The following is a 21,748-nucleotide window of genomic DNA, read 5'->3' as shown; positions in this document are numbered from 1 at the left end:
CTATGAATTTGACTACTCTTAGTACTCATCTGAGTGGAATCACATAATATTTGTCTTTTTGTGCCTGACTTTTTCGCTTAGCTTAATGTTTTCCAGGTTCATCCATATTATAGCATATTATGAGCTGAATTGTGTCCCCTGCCCAGCTAGAATTCATATGTTGAAGTTCTAACCCCCCAGGACCTCAAAGTATAACTGAATTTGGAGACAGGGTCTTTACAGAGGTGATTAAATTGAAATGAGGTTGTTGGAGTGGGCCCTAATCCAATACGACTTGTGTCCTTATAAGAAGAGAACGTTTGCACAGAGACACATACAGAGGGAAGACCATATAAAGATACAGGGAGAATATGACCATCTAAAAGCCAAGGAGAGAGGCCTGGAATGGATCCTTCCCTCATGGCCCTCTGAAAGAACCAACCCTACCAACATCTTGATCTTGGACTTCTAGCCTCCAGAACGGAAGAAAATAAGTTTCTGTGTGTAAGCCATCCAGTCTGTGGTACTGTGTTATGATAGTCCTAGAAAACAGCATGTACCAGAAATTCCTTCCTTTTTATGGCTGAAAAACATTTCACTGGATGTATAGACTACATTTTTTTTATGCATCTGTCAATGGACACTTGGGCTATTTCCATCTATTGCTTGTTGTGAATAATGCTGCTTTGAAAAGTGGTGTATAAGTATTTGCTTGAGTGTCTTCTTTCAGTTCTTTTGGGTATATGCCCAGAAGGAGAATTGTTGGATCTTATGGTAATTCTGTTTAACATTTTGAGGAGTTGCCAAACCATTTTCCAAAGTGGCTGCATCATTTTAATTCCTACCAGCAAAGCACAAGCATTCTAATTTCTTCACATCTTTGCCAACACTTGTTATTTTACTTTCTGGGGGGTATGTTTGTTTTTTAATATTTGTTCAACCAGAGGTGTCAAAATCAACAATAAGGAGTTACACTTCCAGGATGGCAGAGTAGGCTCCTAATCGGCTATCCTCCCTCAGAGAACAACAGTGAATGTTGGATAAAATACAAAAATCAGTACCTGGAGCCTCTGGATAGTGCACTAAAGAGAGCAGATTTAGAAGAGGGTCAAAACCTGAAAGAAGGGACCAGTATTAAGTCGTTTTCAGTTTTTGTGGCTTCAGCTTGAAGGTGCAGTGCAGTCATGGCAAAATGAACAGTAGCTAAAACTCCAGTGGAAATCTTGCCGTATTTCTGGCCTGGGAACTGGAACTTAGTTCTGTGGAGCTATTGTGACCACTGAAGAACAGTGGTAGAGTCCCGGACAGGAAAGAGCTAGAGAAGGGGGATGCCCCCCAATTCTTCTTATTCTCTAAAATGTCTCTGGCTGAACATAGAAAACACATGTGCAGGGCAGATGTAAGTAGCTTCCAGCTAAGGTTAAACAAAATCATATGTGTTTTTATATGTTAGAAGTAACAAATTGGAAAATAAAATTTTTAGACATTACAATATCATCAACAATTTAGGAATATACTTAATCAAGGATATCTGGGACTTTTCAATGGAGACATTTGCAGTAAGAGAAATAAGATTTACATAAATGAAATGATATACCATATTCATGGATTGGATAACTCAATATTGTTGAGATGACAATTTTCCCCAAATTGATGTACAGATTCAACACAATCCTAGTCAAATCCCAGAAGACACTTTGATAGAAATTGATGAGCTGATTCTAATGTTTATGTGGAAAAGCATATGAACTAGAGTCAACCAAAACAATTTCAGAAAAGAATAAATTTGGAAAATGTTCACTATCTTATATAGTAACTACCATTTCAAGACTTACTGTAAAATCTTAGCAATCAAGAGAGGGTAGTATTGGTGAAGGACAGACATATAGATCAGTGGAACAGAAGAGAGTCCAAAATAGACTTGCGCATACACGATCAATTGATTTTCAACAAAGGTGCTGAAGCAATTGGAAGGGGAAAGAATAGTCTTTGTGTTCTTTGGGACAAAGCTGTTCCCAAAGCTAGTCCTGAATCAAGGAACAGGAAAATAAACTCTACCTCTTGATGGAATGGGAGACAAAGTCACATGGCAAGGGCTTTGGAGTTAAGGAGCCAGGGAGGACTGGGTTCATTTTGGAATCTACCACTCTAAGATTCATTTTGGAATCTACCACCTGAATGAGCCTTTGGGACCATTCATCAGACAACTCTGTCTTCCTAGGCTTCAGCTCAAAGGACACCTCCTCTGAGAGGCCTGTGCAGATGGCTTGACCTCAAGGTGACCCACCCACGACCATTTATCACACTGTTCTATGCAGCTTTGTCATAGCTCTTCAACAGTCTTGTTTCTTCATTTGTTCATTGGTCTGTCTTCCACATTAGAATATGATTATAGTTTAAGATGACATTGAATTAGGTGGAAAGAATTGAGGCTGGAAGGGTAGCCAGAGGCCAGGCTGGGGCTGTAGTGTTCCAGTAGGGAGTTTGGTCATTAAGCTGTACAAAGGGTCAGGAGTTTAGAGCAAGGGTGTAACCTGATCAAATGGATATTTTCTAACAAGACTCCTGTGGCCAGGGCACCACAGTAGAATTCCTTGCAAGGTGTGGTGAAGGGAGAATGGGAAGGGGTGAGAACAGGGGCAGAGTGTGATCTATCCAGAGATGGCTATGTCAGTCCAAGTGAGAGTGAATGGCCTGGGCAAAGGGTCAGTGGGGATGGGGAGGCAGGTCCCTGAAGGTGGATATGGCCAGGCTTTCTGATTTTGCAACAGAGTACAGGTATTTAGATGTTCTACGTGGAATCTCAATATATTTTATTGTTGGCAAAAAATAAAAATGTTTAAGCTATGTTGGATGGTGGGGTGTGGCCTGAGCCCCACTGCTAGCCTCTCTGGCAGGTATCATAATTAGAATTGCATGGGTAAAGTTTTAATTTGAATGCCTGGAATCCAGTCATTGCTCTGAATGGCCTGCATGAGTAACCCATGATGCAGCACCTAGGAGACAAGGTCAGAAGGTGGAGGGCACAGAGCAAGGGAACATGATGAGACCCACAGGTGGAAGGAGGCCCAGTTCTCTACCATCACTAGGAAGATTCCAATTCCATGAGTGCTCATGGACCAACTCCGCCGTTTTTCTTTTTAGTTTCTTCCTCTTCAAAGTGGGAACTGCTCTGTACCTCTCAGAGTTGGTTGATGGAAAAAGTGAGATCATGTGATCTCTCGTGTGATGATAACCATGCACCACCCCCAGTTCTGCACTCTTTGCCTAAATAGATTCCCTTAACATGAACAGCAACTCTGCGAAGCTTTGGTATATGTATTTGATACTTTCAATACCTACCATATAGACGGGTACCCACCATTCTATAGAGGGGAGAGGGGCTGTAAATTGGGTCTGTAATGGATCATATTTACATGATGAAGCCTCCACACACATTCCTAATGTACAGGTTTCAGAGAGCTTCCAGGTGGGTGGGCCCATATATACATGGTGGGAAATGAGTGCACCCCACCTCCCACCACTCCACGAGGATGGAAATTCCAGAACTTGGGACCCTCTCAGACCTTGCCCTCTACGTCTCTTTATCATGTCCTTCCTAATGAACCTGTAAACATCAACGTTTCCCTGAGTTCTTTGAGCCATTTTGAAACCCAAGCCATTTGGGTTCTGTGAGGCATTTGAAACCCAAGCTGGGGATTGTGAGAAACTGATTTATATCCAGTTGGTTGGAAGTACAGGTGACAGCCTTGGATGGGTGATGATCTCTGGATTGGGGGCAGTCTGGTGGGACTGAGCCCTTATCTTGTGAGGTCTGTACTAACTCTGGTTAGTGTCAGAACTGAGCTAAATTGTAGGATGCCCAGCTGGTGTCAGAGAGTTGGTCAGTGTGGGGTAAAAGCCATCCACCTGCTTCCAGAAGCATTGTGTGAGTAATGAGCATACCAAGTTGGAGAAAAAGAGTTTTCCTTTAGTTGGTATAGAGGAGTTTTTCTCTTACAGGACTATAATAACTGGGGATAATAATAACTATAATAACTGAAGAATAACTGGGGATGGGCGTTTCAGATAAGGTGGTGACCACAGGTGGCCTCCACAAAGAGGAGAAAGGTGATTGGGTGCCAGAGCCAGCCATGTGACCATCTGGGGAAGGAAGGAGCATCCCTTGGCACAACAAGTGCAGAGTTCCTGAGGCTGGAATAGGCTTCGTGTGTTACATCTCAGACAGATGTGGCAAGGCTGGCTGGAGCATGGTGAGCGGGGGAGGGAGTGGTAAGAGAGGAAGTCAGAGAGGCCAACACATCCCAGATCTTACAGATTGGGTTTTATGCTATAGAGAGACATCATAAGGCTGTAAGTAGGGAATGACTTGAGCTGATGCATTTTGATGCTTGGGGGGACATGCATCATGGGGGGAGGGTAGGAGTAGAGATCAGTTGGGACAGAACTGAAGTCTACCAGGTGAGCGAGGACAGAGCAACTGTCACTATGCTGGGCAAAGAAGGGGCCACAGGCTTCAGGGGCTCACAGTGTAGAGAGCAGACCACCAGGGAATAGACACTTACATATCCGGGACAAAGATGAGCAGCTCAAGTCTCCCCAAAATGCCTGTTTTGTGAGCCTTGTCCTCCTCACTGGGCCATCGGGTTGTCAAAGTGTCCAGCTTTCTCTCCCGCATTGCTCTCCTGCCGGGTGAAACCAGTAGAACCTCTTGTAAAGTAGCCACTCCCTGGAAAAGCACATAACAGGATGTTCTAGGCCCCTAACTTTCCTCTCCGCTGTGGTCTCCGGCAAGTGCCTTGCATGAGGGTGGGCTTGCTGGGGTCACTGGCTATTTTTTCTGCCTTTTGTTACATGTTCTTCTTGAAGCATATGATTTAGAAGTGTGTCCCCAGGCCAGTCAGTATTTTAGTATGGATTTAGCATGCATGCTGTGAGAGTGGAGGTCATGTTTGTCTGTCATGGTTCATTGCACTGTACTCACACTGGCTAACACAGGGAGTCTATCCACTGGCAGGGACTAGGCTCCGTGTGGATTAAACTAATTAGGGTGGCTAGATTTTTGTTTGCTTTTAAATTGAGAAGGGAGGCCCAAACTACATTACAGGGAGAGTCTAGTGAAGAATGACAATAGAACAAGAAAAACGAGTGATATTTTTTGTTTTTTGTTTTAGGGTTAATTCTTCCTTTGCCAACCTACCTCAAATTCTCTGAACTTTGGTCAAAAAAATCATGAGGGGGCACCTGGGTGGCTCAGGAGGTTGGGTGTAACTCTTGATCTCTGCTCAGGTATTGATCTTAGAGTCGTGAGTTCAAGCTTCATGCTGGGCATGGAGCCTACTAAAAAAATATATATATATTTAAAAATGAGATAAACAATAACAAAAATAGTGACAACAATATCCTTAATAATTGCTTCTTGTTGCCTGAGTTGCTAGCACCATTCTTAAAGAGGGTAGAAAGATCTCAAGAGCAGGAACCAGGAAAATAGGTTCTAGTCCCACTTCTGCTACACTCTAGCCACACGGTTTTGATCAAGTCACATTTCTCTCAGGGCCTCAGCCTCCTCATGTGTAAAGTTCCTACGATACATTTTCTCATCTATGAAATGCAGTGACCCTATCCTGCTTTGCCAGCAATCTGCCAAGTGACCCTGGGCTTGTTCCCTAACCTTCCTGAGCCAGAGTTTCCCCATTGGCACAGAAGAATTAGTAACACCTACTCCAGTGTAGGCAAAACCTGAGGTTCATAGCTAGGGGTCCCTGGACACATGATTTCTAGGCTCTATGACTGACGTAATGTCTTTCTATTGAACTGTCTGACATTTTCCCTGTTAAAACATTCCTTTGCTCCACATTTAATATCCTATGATCTATAAAGACACAGTCATGGAAAAACGAACACAAATGTTTTGAGCTTGTTTTTCTAGGTGCTGGAGGGTCTGTCAGTTTTGGGGAAGAACAGGACTGAGCAAGTCCTCACCAGTTATGTGAGGCCGGGAGCTGGGATTGATTCTTTCTTTCTTTCTTTCATTAATTAATTAAAATTTTTAAAAAAATTAATTAAAATTAAAATTAACTAAAAATTTAAAATTATTATAATGTTCAATTATGTTTTATGTGTAGGCTCTGTTATCTGTTGTTCTGGGGTGGAGGCTTGTCACTCCCAGGTTAGCTCTGGGCTATGCCATTTTCAAAGCTGGTTTCCCTATTGACGCTGCCATCTTGGGTGGGATAGCGACCCCAACCCATTACCGGAAAGACCCCCAAACTGGTCTGGCAGCCAGCAGCTCCAGGGCCAAAATGTGGCTCCAACTGGTTAGTTGGTTAAGAGAAACAAATGTGGAGAAATTTCCTTTAGTTCTGCTATTCATCACCCTGTGGATTGCTTGGTCAAATTGTCTTCTGTGCCTTCCACCCTCCCTCTATGTTCCTCTTCAAGAAGCTTCCAGAAGGAGCTGCAACAAGCGGCAACCCAGGACACAGGGGACTTTAGCTCCTGCCTGTTTGTGAAGTGGTCACTAGCCAGGGAGGAGCCTGATGGTGAGGCCTAGTCCGTAGCTTTCCCCCTGGTTCCTGGGAACCCTGGGGTCTGTGAGGAGACCTCAGATGTGGCCATCAGTTTGAGGTCTAAGCTAAATGGGGAATAGGGGGGTCTCCATCTCCCCTTCCCCTGCTAATCCTTGCACTCCTACTTTCATTTATTTCATATGCAAGGAGGTTGTATAAAATTTCATCAATATTAAAAGTTCAAAAATGTTTGAACATGCCTGAGCTAGCCCATTGGGTGTTTCTGAAAGAGTGTTCATCTCAAACTGCATTAAGAGAAAGCTGATATTTTTTCTGGGACTATCAACTCTGCAGGCCATACATAAATTGGGCTCTTAATGATTTTTCACAAGTTCTTTCCTATCTGTTGTCCCATTCGATTCACAACAATCTCACCAGGTGGGCGGGATGGATTTTACGGGTGATCCCTGAGGTTTAGATGGATCTCATGACTTGCCAGGGAGCTGGAAAGCTCAGACCTGAGCTCGGGCTTTCTGCTTTGTTGGCCGGTGCTTCCTTTGTTTCATATCTAGAACTGGGAGCCCCAGTGCTGAAAGGGAACCCTGGTGAGGAAAAAACCTTTGGCTAGTGACCTGTACCAGCAGGGGCATCACTCAAATGAGCTACCAGCCAGTGAGAACAAGTAGATGCCTGACACGGTGTTAAAACAGGGCACGAAAGGAAATCCACTTTTATAAAGTAAATTTGTATTTGTAAAGGTATCTTCCTTTCCTGTAATAGGAAGAGAAGGGCTTAATAATTTTTATCAGGGGAGAAAGAGTGGACTTAATTCTGCATAACAAACCTTGCTAAACAATCCTTATTTACTGTACTTTTTCTGATTTTCCATAACTTGCCTCTCCCTCCCAGAAGACCCCAACCCCCTTTCTTCTGTTTAGACTAAGATGATCTAGAAGCCTCATTCATCTTGGCCACCTCCTTGAGCCACGTTTTTCTTTGAAAACTGCTATTCATAGATATGTAATTGAAACTGGTCTTATCCTTCCCTCTTCTTATTCCTTTTTTTTTTTTTTTTTTTTTTTTCCAGTTTGATTCGTTGGCCCCAGCCAATGAACCTAAGATGTATAACGGAGAAAGAATTTCCTCCCCTGCACTAGTCTGCCAGCGGGGCCCAGATATCAGGGCAGCATTGGCAGGGGTAGAGCGAGCAGAGTGTCAAAATGGCGTGTCCTCGTCATTGGAAAGATCCTCTCTCTAAGTGACGACTGGGCCTGACTCCCTTGATGCTGAGTGTCTGCCTTTTTCCTCTTTCTTAACCTTTCCCTGCAACACTGCGGGTAGTGTTCACAGAAGGGGAGAACCCGGGTGTCTGACCTTGAGTTAAGGCAGACATGTAACCCCTCTTCATCCTCCATAGAAAGGAAGCCCAATTTAGCATGAGTCTCAAGTGTATTTTTTAGAATAACCATCTGGATTCCTCACTGTCCACTTACCTGCAGATGACTTAGCCTTTTGGAAAGAAGCCATCTAATTCTAAAGAATTAGAGAAAATAGCTCTGATACGCATTATATCAGCCAAGATCCAGATGAGCTCTGTTTCTTATTATCCCTTTCCTTTCGGAGAGTTTCCTAGCATGGAGGGTGCCACCTTTGTCATAAAACCTTTGTCTGGAACTGGGATTGCCTTTCAGCTTTGGGGTGGAAAGAGGTTTCAGAGAGGGAACAATGTCCTGGCTACCAAGTGAAATTGGTCCCCAGACCACTCTTGATATGAAATGGATGGGCGATAGAGCCGAGTGTGTGTCCCCGTGCAGGACCCCTTACCAAGATGACAGAGAGCAGTCATGGTTTGGGCAAAACCTGGAGACTCTCCCTCTGACTGTCAGGTTGACAACCGAATAACAACCTGACCAAAAGAAGTATGTGTACCCATCAGAAGGCACTTTTGACTTGGAAAACAGAAGGAAAAAACCAAAGTCAGAAGCCAGCCATGGGGCTGCCAGACACTTTGAGACTTGGGAATGTGGCTTCTCATTAGCTCCTAAGTATTTCTGGAACCATGTAAACTGCTCTTTAGTTGTTCCAGAATGAGGTGTTTTCCTTTGCAATTGTGGGCATTTCATTTAGAATATTTGGCATTTTCTTCCAGGTCCCTATTTTGATACCCTTTCATTAAAAAAAAAAAAAAAAAAAAGCTTCTCTTAAAATACGTGAACATTTAGGTGCAATCTCGGCTCATTCTCTCAGACCATAAGCTAATTTAGAACTCAGGATAATTTTCCAAACTGATTTCTTTTAGTGGAGTTACACTGGTTGTATGTGGTGTGAAAACCACCTGTGGGGGTGTGAGGTAGGGGGCGGGGGTGAGAATTTAACTTGGGAAAGGAAATGATAGTTTTTAAGCTCTGGACCCAAGCGAATCCGAATCCGTACCATTCAGGGAAGCAAGCCATGAAGTTTTTCCTAGGTGGGAAGGCATGGGTTGCCCTGATTTAGAAATTCAACTTACATACCCTCTCACATGGTAAAATGAGAAGCCAAGAACACTGTGTCTTCTCCATCTCTGAGGTGGATTTTTTGGTATGAGTTGTTTCCAGTTGATCTGAAGTCTCCTATTACATGCATATTACTGTCCATACCACCCAGTTAGGTAACATCTTCATAAGGGGCTGGAGGTGGAGAGAGGGAGAAACTCTTATCAAATTAAACAGACACTCTAAGGTGAATCCTGATTGTAGGAATGGAGTGCTTTCATTTAATGCGTGCTTTGGAAGTAAGGATGTAAGACACTCAACTTCTGTCCTCCATTTCTACACACTCACAGAGGACAGCACTTTACTAATTTTGAAAGACCCAAGTTGCATTTTAAACTGTTAAATAAATCACCGATTATATAAATAAAGACCAGCCGCCTCCTCCATTGTCTAATCAGCTTGGTGGGGGCGGGGGAGGGTGGAGAGGCACTGGGCAAATCAGGCCTATCTCCTGATTTTGTAAATAAACTTTCACTGAAATCCAGGCATGCTAATTTGTTTACGCACTGTCTGTGGCTCCTTTCCCACCACAAGAGCAGAACTGAGTAGTTATAACAGAGGCCATATGGCTTGCAAAGTCTAAACTATTTGCTATCTGGCTCTTTACAGAAAAAGTTAGCTGACCCTGGTCTAAGGTTATGCAAATTGCCCACCCACAGAGCAGCCAGAGCCCACAGGTATGTTTTAATGGGGTTTTAAAAAGTGAAGCAACAAACAGGCACACCAACTGCATGACCCCTGCTGTTGGCACTGGGCCTCCTTCCTCTGTTATGCTCACTGCCTGACACGCATAGGCCCTAGAGGCCACCCCTGGATAGCAGACTCAGGAAGGGGCTTGGCTTGGAAGTCTGGAGACCGGGTGTGCTGTCTTGCTCCACTTTGAGCTTACCCTGTGATCCTTCTAAAGCTACTTCTACTCCCTAGCCTCAGTTTCCCCATGTCTTACCTGGCTTCTAAGGGGCCCTTTCAACTCTAACATGCTCCAGCCTTGCTGAAGGCACGCTGAAGCTATTTTCTGGGTGACAGGGAAGGACCAGGCTGCCATTGGCCTATTTGCAAGGAGCCCCGGGGATATTTTGGGAAGGGACATAGGCTGGATTCTGCATGTCTGAATAGATAATTGTCCTGTTATTTGTTACTCCTCCCTGATAAATTTAACTCTTTCACAGCAGGACCTATGCCTCCTTTGTCTGCCATTGTATTCTAATACCTCTTAGGACCAGGCTCGGGCCATAATGAGTGCTGAGTAAATGCCTGGTGAATGAATGAAGGCTGAACTAGTGAGTGAGTGGCCTCTTGCGTGGAGGACAAATCACAAAGTTTGACATAGATGCAGTCTGGTCAAGGGCTGAATCACTTACACAATTGGCTGCGATTCTGAACCTCTGAAGAAATCACTGAGGGCTTCCTGAAAGAAGGAGTGCTTGTGCTGAGCCTGGAAGAAGAGTGGCAGAAGGCTGGTCTTTCAGGTGGGAACGAGTATTGAAAGCACCGCTTTTGCAAGCTCTTGTCCAAGATGTCACAAACACCTCTCCCACTGAGGTGGATCACACAGACAATGTATTGAACTATTGAACAGACACCTTCCTGCTTGGCTTGGGGCTTTGGCTGGAGCATGTTCTTCTGTCCAGCTTTGGCACCAGACGGTCCCCTTGCATTGGCCAAGGATGCCCGCCTGTCTGCTCCTTCTCCCTCCCCTGCTTATCAGCCGAAGATGAACTCTGGAGAGCTGGCCTGTCAACCGAAGCACAAACCATTCCCTTGTAGGGCAAAGGCTTGTGATTCTTTGCAACAATATTTCATAATTTATACATTTGATTAAAAACTGGAACCTGTGCCAGCAGCCTGCGTAATCTAACATATTGGGATCATTAGCTGCTTGTGTCACTCTTCTATTTTAAAACTTTCCATATTTGAACTCATGGAAGTACATCTTTCACATTTATTAAACTTTTCCCATAAAAACAGTTTAGTAAGACTCCATCATCTTTCATAGAGTTAAATAAAAAAAGACCACAATAAAACCCTTTAGACATTTCCTTTAGGGAATACCATTTTATTTAGGCCTTTACAAACATTTGTCTTTTCTTGCCAGTAATTTAAAAAAAAATCAAGACAAATGAGATTTTTAGTGGCTTGATAATTAGTTCAAGATGAGCTTTGTGACTTGGCTTCTATCCTGGCTCTTCGGGGCAGGTCCTCCTACGCCTCTCAGGAACCTGCATTCCCCAGTCCTGGGACGATCTTAGTCCCTTTGGTTCCTGTGGTTGGTTCTCTTCCAACTTCTCAGATCGTTCCTTTTCTGTGCCTTTCTCCTGTTGTTTCACCACCCCCGCCCCTCTGTAGAGAACCAAGCCAGCTCTACTTGGCCCAGCAGGCTCTTTTCCCCCTCTACCTCCAGTTCTAACAGGGCTTCTCTCTTACTCCCCCTCCACTGCCCACCCCCCCCCCCCCCCCCCGCAGGAGAAGCCTGTTTCGGGTGATTTGCTTATGACCCCCTTTGTGAATCCCCTTTCCTCTGCCTGCAGTTCTGGTTGGCATTTGACTGAGATACTGTGAATCACAGTACCCCAGTCCGCTAGCACACTGATTGGTTGAGGGATAGGCACGTGACCCACATTGGGCCAATCAGAGTCATTCCCAGAAAGCCCCAGAAAGAGGCGGTCCTTTTCCTTCGGACTCACTAGCTCCAAGGGCAAAAGTGACCCTCTGGTTGGTGGCTGCTACCATCTAGCTGAGTTTACCTGCTGATGAAGCCAACATGGAGAGAAACAGAGGTGAGACGTGGAGAGAGGAATCAGATTCTTAACTACATAATTAGAGTTACTAGATCCAGTTGTTCCTGAAGCTGACCCTCCTCTTGAACTTTCTGAGAAGGAAGTGGATTCTAGAATGTGGATTCCCTGTCATTCTTGTTACTTGTTTAAATTGGTTTGAGTTGGAGTGCCCTCACTCGCTCCAACATCGTCACAGGTAATATTTATTCTGTTCAAATCCTTTCTGTTATTCAAGAAACAGTGTTATCCCAAACTCAGACCAAAGAACCACTTTATGCTGAGTTTCTGTTATAGAACAGAGGGAATCAAATGGAGAGACCATTTTGCTTCAAATTAGTGGAATCTGACCGAATGTAAATAGCAGTTGAGATAAAGAGACAATGCACTTCTTCCTTCAATACCTCACCTCCAATATAGGCCATTGTGCAGTCTTATTTTTTTTATGTAATTTTCTTGTATTTGATTGCAAGCATTTGAAGGCAAACTCTGATAACCCATTGAGTCAAGCACTCGTGTCACTATCTCTTGCGTCCCCATGGAACAGACTTGATTAAAAATCCCAATGAACTAAGGAGTGTCACGGCTTTAGAAGTACATAATGCCCCCAAATGTTTTGCGTATGAGTCACGTTGTTTTTGGCTAGAATCAGCAAGACCCCACTAATGAGAGACTGTATGATGAGGGAATATGTCCCACAAGGAGGAAATATCTCACTCTGCTTAAAGAATAATGAAATGTATTGTCCCATGGAATAAGAAGCCCAGGGGTGTGGTCACTGGCTGGGTGACGTAACCAAGTATCTAGGCTCTCTGACTTGCATGTCCATCATCCTCAGCTTACTGGCTTGGTCAGCGGCAATTGCAACCCAACTGCACTCCGCTCAAGAAGAGGGACCTCCTTGAGAAATGGCTGACTCCAAAGCTGAAGTAAAGAAAATACCGGATGAGCCGTGAACTCCTGATTGTGCCAGAACGTTAAAGCTGTGTGTAAAGAATGATGGTGACACATCAAAAGGATATAGTCAGATTGAAAGAGCTTTCTTTGGTCAAATTTGGGACAATTTGAACATCCAAATAAATAACGATAGTATTAGATTATTAGCAATTGAGCATCAAAATCAAGAATGATAGTGTTAGCTTAAATGTGATTTCATAAAATAGAAAAATGTATCTCCAAACTGATATAAGTAAGGGAATGAACAAATAGAAGACAGAACTTTTTCTTGTAGTGAATACTAACTAATAAACATAGAAGGGATGACTCAATTAGAAAAACAACATTTGGCAGCTCTCATAGTAATTAATTCAGTCAGGAAACATCAAAGGATACTTAGAAACAGTAGGTGGCATGTTGATGAGCAACAGGATATTAACATCGTATCCAATACACGCATATCTCATCTTATTACACTTTGCTTTATTGCGTTTCACAGATATTATGGATTTTTTTGTTTTGTTTTTTATTTTATTTTATATTTTTAATTTATTTGACAGAGAGAGAGATCATAGGTAGGCAGAGAGGCAAGTAGAGAGAGAGGAGGAAGCAGGCTCCCCGCTGAGCAGAGAGCCCAATGTGGGGCTCGGTCTCAGGACCCTGGAATCATGACCTGAACCGAAGGCAGAGTCTTAACCCACTGAGCCACCCAGGCACCCCTTGTTTTTTGTTTTTTGTCTGTTTTTCACAAATTGAAGATTTGTGGCAACTCTACTGAGCAAATCCATCGATGCCATTTTTTCAGACAACGTTTGTTCATGTCTTGGTGTCACCTTTTGGTAATTTCTGTAATATTTCAAATTTTTTCATTATTATTATGTTTGTTACCATGATCTGTGATCATTGGTTATGACTTGCTGTAAGCTCAGATGATGGTTCTCATTTTTTAGCAATAAAGTATTTTTTTTTTATTTTTTTTTTTTAAAGATTTTATTTATTTTATTTGACAGAGAGAGATCACAAGTAGGCAGAGAGGCAGGCAGAGACAGAGGGGGAAGCAGGCTCCCTGCTGAGCAGAGAGCCCGATGTGGGGCTCGATCCCAGGACTCTGAGATCATGACCTGAGCCGAAGGCAGCGGCTTAATCCACTGAGCCACCCAGGCGCCCCAGCAATAAAGTATTTTTTAATGAAGGCATGTACATTGTTTTTTTTTAGACATAATGCTATTCCACGCTTAATAGACTTAATAGATTATGGTATCGTGTAAACATAATTTTTATATGCACTGGGAAAGCAAAAAACTTGTTTTCCTCACTTTATTGGCAATATTCACTGTATTGCAGTGATGTGGAACTGAACCCACAGTATCTCCAAGACTTCCCACAAATTACTCATTTAATACAAAGGGGAACAGAGTAACTTCACAAGGGAAAAAAATCTAGCTTCATCAAGTGTTGAAAATTAATGGACATTCTACTTAATAAGTGGCCTCCTTAGATGTTGAGGTCATAAATGTCAAGGAAGGAATGAGAAACACTTCCAAACTACAGAACACTGAAGAGATAAGATACCTAAATGGAATGCGTCATCCCGGACTGGACCTTTTCGTAGTAAAAGATATTATTAGTACAATTGGTGTGTCTGAGGATTCAATGGTAGAGTGTTAATTTCTGATTTTTTTTTTAAAGATTTTATTTATTTATTTGACAGACAGAGATCACAAGTAGGCAGAAAGTCAGGTAGAGAGAGAGGAGGGGAAGCAGGCTCCCTGCTGAACAGAGAGCCCGACGTGGGGCTCGATCCCAGGACCCTGGGATCATGACCTTGGCTGAAGGCAGAGGCTTAACCCACTGAGCCACCCAGGTGCCCCTAATTTCTGATTTTGATGGTGGTTTTGTGGTTATGCAGGAGAATGCTTTTGTTCATGGGCATTATACACTAAAATACTCAGGAGTGATGGGGCATTGTGTCAGCCACCTCCTCACAAGGTTCACGAAGAAAAGCTCTTTGTTTTTGTCTTGAAACTTTTTTTTTTGTAAGTTTGAAATTATGAAAAAAAAGAAAGAAGAAAAAAAAGCAGGGCTCTTTATTCCAGAGCCTGTCCTTCCATTAAGGAAGAACAGTTTTTTTTTTTTTTTTTTTTTTTACATTTTAAAAAATTTTTTCTTTTCAGTGTAACAGTATTCATTGTTTTTGCACCACACCCAGTGCTCCATGCAATCCGTGCCCTCCCTAATACCCACCACCTGGTTCCCCCAACCTCTCACCCCCCGCCCCTTCAAAACCCTCAGATTGTTTTTCAGAGTCCTTAGTCTCCCATGGTTCACCTCCCCTTCCAATATCCCTCAACTCCCTTCTCCTCTCCATCTCCATTTGTCCTCCATGCTATTTGTTATGCTCCACAAATAAGTGAAGCCATATGATAATTGACTCTCTCTACTTGACTTATTTCACTCAGTGTAATCTCTTCCAGTCCTGTCCATGTTGCGACAAAAGCTGGGTATTCATCCTTTCTGATGGAGGCATAATACTCCATAGTGTATATGGACCATATCTTCCTTATCCATTCGTCCATTGAAGGGCATCTTGGTTCTTTCCACAGTTTGGCGACCGTGGCCATTGCTGCTATGAATATTGGGGTAGAGGGGAGACAAGATGGCGGGGAAGGAGGAGAAAGAACAGTTTTCTAAGCAGTTCCCCAGTGGGGTAGCCCATTTGCCAGACCTGAATTACATACTGTTTCTTTTTGGAGCCCAGGGCCATTGGCATGGGTGAGTCCCGCAAGGGCCCTCAGCTCTTTGTGCTTGCATTTAGTTGCCAGTGGCTATCCTGAGGATTGGTGAACCAAAGATAGTGAGACTATCCTCTTAAGAAGTTCACGGGGGAGCATTTCCCCAACGAGTAATGATAGCTCAATAGCATCAGTCAATGATCACAGAGCACCTGGGGTACTCTGAGAGCACAAAGGAACCTGGAACTCCCCGGAGGGCAGGGTGAGGCCAGGGTGAGGCCAGGGAAGTTTTCTAGAGAATGGGAATTAATGGGAATGGCAGCTCCTGTTTTTGCTGAATGGGGGGGGGGGGGGGTAAAATCAGCTCAAAGTAACACTGTCGGCTTTTATTTATTTATATTTAAAGATTTTATTTATTTATTTGACAGAGAGAGACAGCTAGAGAGTGAACAAGAGCAGGGAGAGTGGGAGAGGGAGAAAAAAGTAGGGAGCCCAATGTAGGGCTCAATCCCAGGACCCTGGAATCATGACCTGAGCCAAAGGCAGATGCTTAACCCACTGAGCCTCTCAGGCACCTTAGCACCGTAGGCATTGAAAGCATACCAGCTTGCGGTTCTGCTATAGAATGCCACTCAGCCATGGTGGTTCCACAGGTGAGGCAGTAGTGGAGCACAGTGTGGGGAACTCTGGGGAGAGGCAACAGCCTGAGCAATGGTGCAGAGGTAGGGAAATCCTGGAACATGTCTAGGGCCTGACAAGCTCTTCATTTGGCTTCTGAGCAGGGAGCAGGAAGCAAGGTGGTTTGGGGCCAGTAAAATAAGAAGCTTGATTGTAAGGTTAAAAAGTTTTGCCTTTCTTCTGGGTGTGCAACAGGGAGCCCCTGACTGTTTTAGAAGAGGCCTGTGTTTCTGAGCATTTCATCTGGGCAGTGTGTTTCTGAGCATTTCATCTGGGCAGTGTGTGGAGGGTTCATGGTAGGGTCACACACTAGGTGACTATTGTCAGTCTGGGTAGAAAATGTTCAAGGTGAAACATGGCCCTGGGGATGGAGGGAAAGCAATGGCAGAGGGAAAAGACTGTGCTGAGTGACACTGCTGACAGGAGGGGAGCGTCAGGATTTACACGTTCCATGTGGGAGCATGGGTGTCATCCTTCCACATGGAGTAGACATGGGGATGGCAGGAGCATGCTCTGGGTGGTATCTGGTGGGGTCTGAAGAGGGACATCATTCCTACCCACAGTGGTGTGGACAAAAAATCCAGGACAAAATCAGTCGAGTATCATGCTGGGGTTTCAGCAGAGGAGAGAGCATGTATTCAGTAATCTCTCTGTCAAGTCATTACCACCACTGCTTAAAACTCTCCGAAGGCTCCCCATTGCTCTTTGGACAGAGACTATTCTTTTCCATTGCCCATAAAATTGGTACACCTCTTGTGTCTCACACCGATCCTCCCTCCCTCTATGCACCACACTAGCCTTCTTTCAGTCCCACTCATGGGCCACAGTCACCTCTGTATTTCCAACACTAGTGAATAGGTATTGAATAAACTGATGTTCAACCACAGGGCCTTTGCACATGACATCCGTGCATCCATCCTTAACTATTTCCTTTCCCTCTTTGCTTGCTCAGAGTTCACTCATCTTTTAGATCTCAGTCCAAGTGTCACTTTTCCAGAAGCACCTCCCCTGACCTCCCTAACTAGGTCCAGGTTCTTTATAAATACATGTATCTCCCCTTTCTGTAACTTTTTAATGACTTGTAGGAGTATTTGCCTAAGGCCCATTCCCCCATAGACTATAAAATCCAGGGGGTAAGGGATACTGTTCTTTCTGTAAATACTCTATGTACTATACTCAGTATGGGTAAAAGAACTCTGTAATGCCCAGTGGTATCTGCAGAGTGAATTAGTGAGTGAGTGAATGAATGAGTGAATATTCCACTGGTGCCTCTGGGAAGGGATTGAGAAGTAGGTTATGCCTCAGGACAGACAGAATTTCAACAGGTGCTGTTGGTCTTCAAGAAACCAGCACAAAACTAGCAAAAGCACGGAAGAGGGCTTGATCAAAGGCAGTTGGTGACTGTCTAGATGAAATAAGGAGATGGAAATCAAGAGAAACAGAGAGTTCCAAGGCCAGAAAAAAGACAAGCCAGATATTGGAAAGATCCAAATGTCAGGGAGGTCTTGGTTCTTAACTTGAGTCCTGGGGAGCCATGGAGGGTGGGGGAGGAAGGGAACACCCCCAAAGCTTCTCTGTGGGGAGACAGACATGACAGGGAAGCAGGTAGCTGGAGACAGGAACTGGAAACAGAAAACCACCAGGCAATTGTAATACCTTTGGTCAAACATGCAAAGTCAGGGTGTTGTAGGTAAAGGATGAGCAGAGTGAGATTCGTATGGGGAAATGAAAGAACCTTGGCAACAGATGGGAAGTTGAAGAACAAACACAAGCCACAGGTGACTGGGCTGTGAGCTTAGAAGACTCGTGTCTTTTTTGTCTTTGGATCCCTCCACAGAAAAAAGATAACTTTTCTTAGAAGTCGTGGAAAGGAAACTAATCTGGGAGCTGCATATGTTCAGAGAGGCCATAAAAAGAGAGGAAATTTGGCCCAAAGACTCATTCTGTTTGGCTTATTCAGTGTCCAGTTGGCAACAATTAAAAGCACAGAGATTTCTCATAAACATCCCATATTTCTTCAAGACTGTGCACACTGGTCACCGTGTCCCCCGGGGCACCAGTTGGCTGAGCTCCGGTGGCTCCACGTGCCTGCTCCCCAAACTCCACCTGGTCTTACTCCCAGAGGAGTTCCCTCATTACCTGTGAGGGCAGCTGACCTCCCGGACGCTGCTCTCTGGGGTAGCAGGAAACATGACACATTCCCTCATGGATCTGGGGCTTCCTAGGATGGGGGACAAAGGGATTCAGCCTGGAAGACCTACACCCTCAAAGAAATCTGATGAGACACAGGTGACAAAGAGACATGCCAGCCCTTAGGGCGCTTCCTGCCACCACGAGCAGTCAGGGTCACAGGGCTCACTGGACACAATGAAATCACACCGTGGTGTGAATAACTACACCGGGACATATGTGGACTTCATAAAACTTTTATTGATACATTTATCATGCCGAAAAAGATTTTTATTTAAAATTCCAATTCCATTTGAAAAGGAGGCCACAAATGATTGTTGGGGTCCCAGCCTGTTCCGGGAGGAGCGCCCCCGTTCGTGAGAAAGCACGCACATTCTACAGCTACGTGATCTGATCACCCAGAACTGCATTCTGGGAAACTCCTAGAGATCCTTTGCAGGATGCCAGCTGTGTCTTTAGTTGGTAGCTGGAAAACAACAACAAAATAACTCCATTCTAAGACTCCTCAGAACGTTGTTGGCTTTGAAACTATTGACCTCAAGGATCTACCACCACCCAATCTAGAATATATGTATGCATATCTATATATATTCCCACTGAAAAAAAAATCACTGTTTTTGTTCCTTGCTGTTGGCACATCAGACAGTTAGGATGGCTTCAGCACACCTGGCCTTTCTTCTTGGTGGGATCCTGTGGGTTCTGGCTATGGATGGGCAGCCCTTCAGGAGCGCTTGGACTTGCTGCAAGTCGGGCATAGAAGCTGCCCCTTGGTGACGATGTAAGCCCGGCCACTCAACTGCTGCTCACAGCCCTCACAGACAAAGTGCTTTCGGTGCCAGGCCAGGTCCTCCACGCGCTGGTAGTCCTCCGAGAAAATGATCTAGGGGATGGGAACAGAGGAAATGCATGACTCAAGTTCTGTGCCTAGTAGAGACAGTGCGTGGATGACAAGTTGTAGATGGTGGTTCCTCCTTCCCCATTCTCGTCTTGACCTTTAAATGCATCAGTGGAGGATTCTGACCTAACTCTCAGGCAGTAAGTACAATATTTGGCACAGATCATGATTGCATTTTAGCTTCTTAGATGGGGAAAAAAAAAATTCTCTGCCACAGGCAGGTTTTACTTATTTAGCATCTGTAATACTCCTTGGCCCAAATTCAGAGCCCAGCTGTGTTCAGAGATGTGATTACATACCCCAGTGAACACAGCCCAACTAAGGACCAGTGGTCACACAGGGTCACTTGGGCTTGGAATAAAGTAACACTTTGGAATATGTATATATATATATATATGCTGAGGAATCCTTGAAGAGAGCCAAATAGTGTACTTCTTAAATACATTTTATGACTTGGGGGTCAAACAGGAATCAGGGAACCAGCTGCATGACATTGGGCAAATTATCTGTCTGTGCCTCAGCTTCCACATCTGTGGAATGGGGACATAAAAACTACCTATCCCACAGGGTTTTATGAGTGCTACATGTGTTACTACATAAGAAGTGTTTGGCATAGTGACTGTTTTATGACCTCTCCGAGCTGTTCTCTTTTCAAACATAAAATGTAGACAATGATGGTCTCTCCCAAAGGGACCGCTGTGAGATGTAAGTGGCACGTCACATATAAAGTATGGAGCAAATGACTGATCCACTGTAAGCCCTTAATGATGGAGTGTTGTGACTCTAGGTATACTACTATCCTCACAAAAATGAGATTGTGGGTGGGTGCGTGGGTGGCTCAGTTGGTTAAGCGTCTGACTTCAGCTCAGGTCATGATCTCAGGGTCCTGGGATGGAGCCCGTGTCATAGGGCTTCATGCTCGGCAGGGAGTCTGTCTCTCCCTCTCTCTCTGCCCCTCCCCCTGCTCATGCTCTCTTTCTCTCTCTCAAATAAAATTTAAAAATCTTTAAAAAGCATGAGGTTGTGGGGCAGGCCTGCTGACAATCCTTTTCTCTCTTAACCTCTCTCGATCACAGTTACTAAGTTAAGACCCTTGTAGGATTTCAACTTCATATGGAGAGCAATACGTGGAAGGTGGGAGGAGGGAGGAGGCAGATACTGGCTCAAAATGAAGAAGACATTTCTAACCCTCATATGTGCCAATGATGAAGGTAGTGAGTTTCCTGTTGTCATAGGCATACACACAGTCATTACCCTTATCATAATTATCGTTGTCATTGTTAATATACCTTAGAGTTGGGGCACCTGGGTGGCTCAGTGGGTTAAGGCCTCTGCCTTCGGCTCGGGTCATGATCCCAGGGTTCTGGGATCGAGCCCCACATCGGGCTCTCTGCTCAGCAGGGAGCCTGCTTCCCCTTCTCTCTCTCTCTGCCTGCCTCTCTGCCTACTTGTGGTCTCTGTCTGTCAAATGAATGAATAAAATCTTAAAAAAAAAAAAAAAAAAATATATATATATATATATATATATATATATATATATATATATATATATATATACCTTAGAGTTCCTCCAGCCTGAATTCATATTGGAGAGTCAAAGCCCTTTCATGGCATCTCTACTGTGTTAAGTTAATGTTTTAGTATTATACCATATCATACTGTATTATATTGTAAGACTACTAGTAGCTCCTATTTATTAATTACTTGGTCAGGCCCTGTGCCAAGCATTTTCATGCATCATCTCATTTTATCCTCATAGTAACCCCTTGGGATGGGCCTATCTTCCTCCCATTTTATGAGTGGTAAATTGCGGCACAGGCATTATGTAGCCACACCACTAATCGTGTAGAGCCAGGTTTGAATGTGGGTGATCTGCTTTCCAGCGCACAGCTCCTCCCCTCGCATCCCCACAGTGTTCTTCCGAGCATTTACTAAGTGCCAGGCATTGTGCCAAGGATAAGACCTGACAAGAACAATGTGTCCAACCCATCCTGAACAACCCCGTGAGTGTGAACTGATTTCTGCCCCAGTTTGCAAATGAGGACACAGAAGCTGAGCGCAGGATTCCAGCTCCGAACCTCCATCTTTCTATCTGCAGATCATATCCTCAATGAAGCCACATCCACCTTGGCCTCCGGGTCCTCTCCTGTAGTCGTGGGAGGACACTCCCCACTCCCCAGCCCCCTGTCCCCTGCCCCCGGGGCCTCTCACCTCATCGCAGCCAGAGCACCGGGGCCTCAGGCTCTCGCAGTAATGGCGGCCACACCAGGGCGCACCGTCCTTCCAGAAGTAGATGAGGTCCACCAGCGGCTCAGAGCACTTGACACACAGAAAGCAGGTGGGGTGCCACTGCTTACTGTACCCTGCCCTGTCTGCGTAGACCACAGGGCTGTCGGCGGGGGCCACTTCGTTGCAGAACTCACAGACCTAGAAGGGAATGAAGACACCAGGGATACGAGGTGGTCAGGAGAACACTGTGACACGGGTTCAAGTTTCCACTCTCATCTCTTTATTTCCTGAG

The 21,748-nt window shown here is 44.5% G+C and overlaps 1 protein-coding gene across 2 annotated transcripts in view; it reads right to left on the bottom strand.

Moving 5' to 3' along the window:
• Positions 1-18,552: 18,552 nt before the first annotated feature.
• LMCD1 (LIM and cysteine rich domains 1) overlaps positions 18,553-21,748 on the bottom strand; it is a 58,267-nt gene continuing 55,071 nt past the window's right edge. For both annotated transcript variants that reach the window (XM_059161573.1, XM_059161574.1), the window contains 2 exons: positions 21,439-21,654; positions 18,553-19,212 (listed from right to left, as the gene is read on the bottom strand). In XM_059161573.1, the coding sequence (XP_059017556.1) occupies positions 19,054-19,212; positions 21,439-21,654 (375 nt within the window). In that variant the 3' untranslated portion in view covers positions 18,553-19,053. The remainder of the gene's footprint in view (positions 19,213-21,438; positions 21,655-21,748) is intronic.

This window comes from Mustela lutreola, chromosome 2 (genome assembly GCF_030435805.1).
Source record: "Mustela lutreola isolate mMusLut2 chromosome 2, mMusLut2.pri, whole genome shotgun sequence".
In the NCBI taxonomy this organism is placed as follows: domain Eukaryota; kingdom Metazoa; phylum Chordata; class Mammalia; order Carnivora; family Mustelidae; genus Mustela; species Mustela lutreola.
This window is presented reverse-complemented; position numbering and strand designations above follow the sequence as displayed.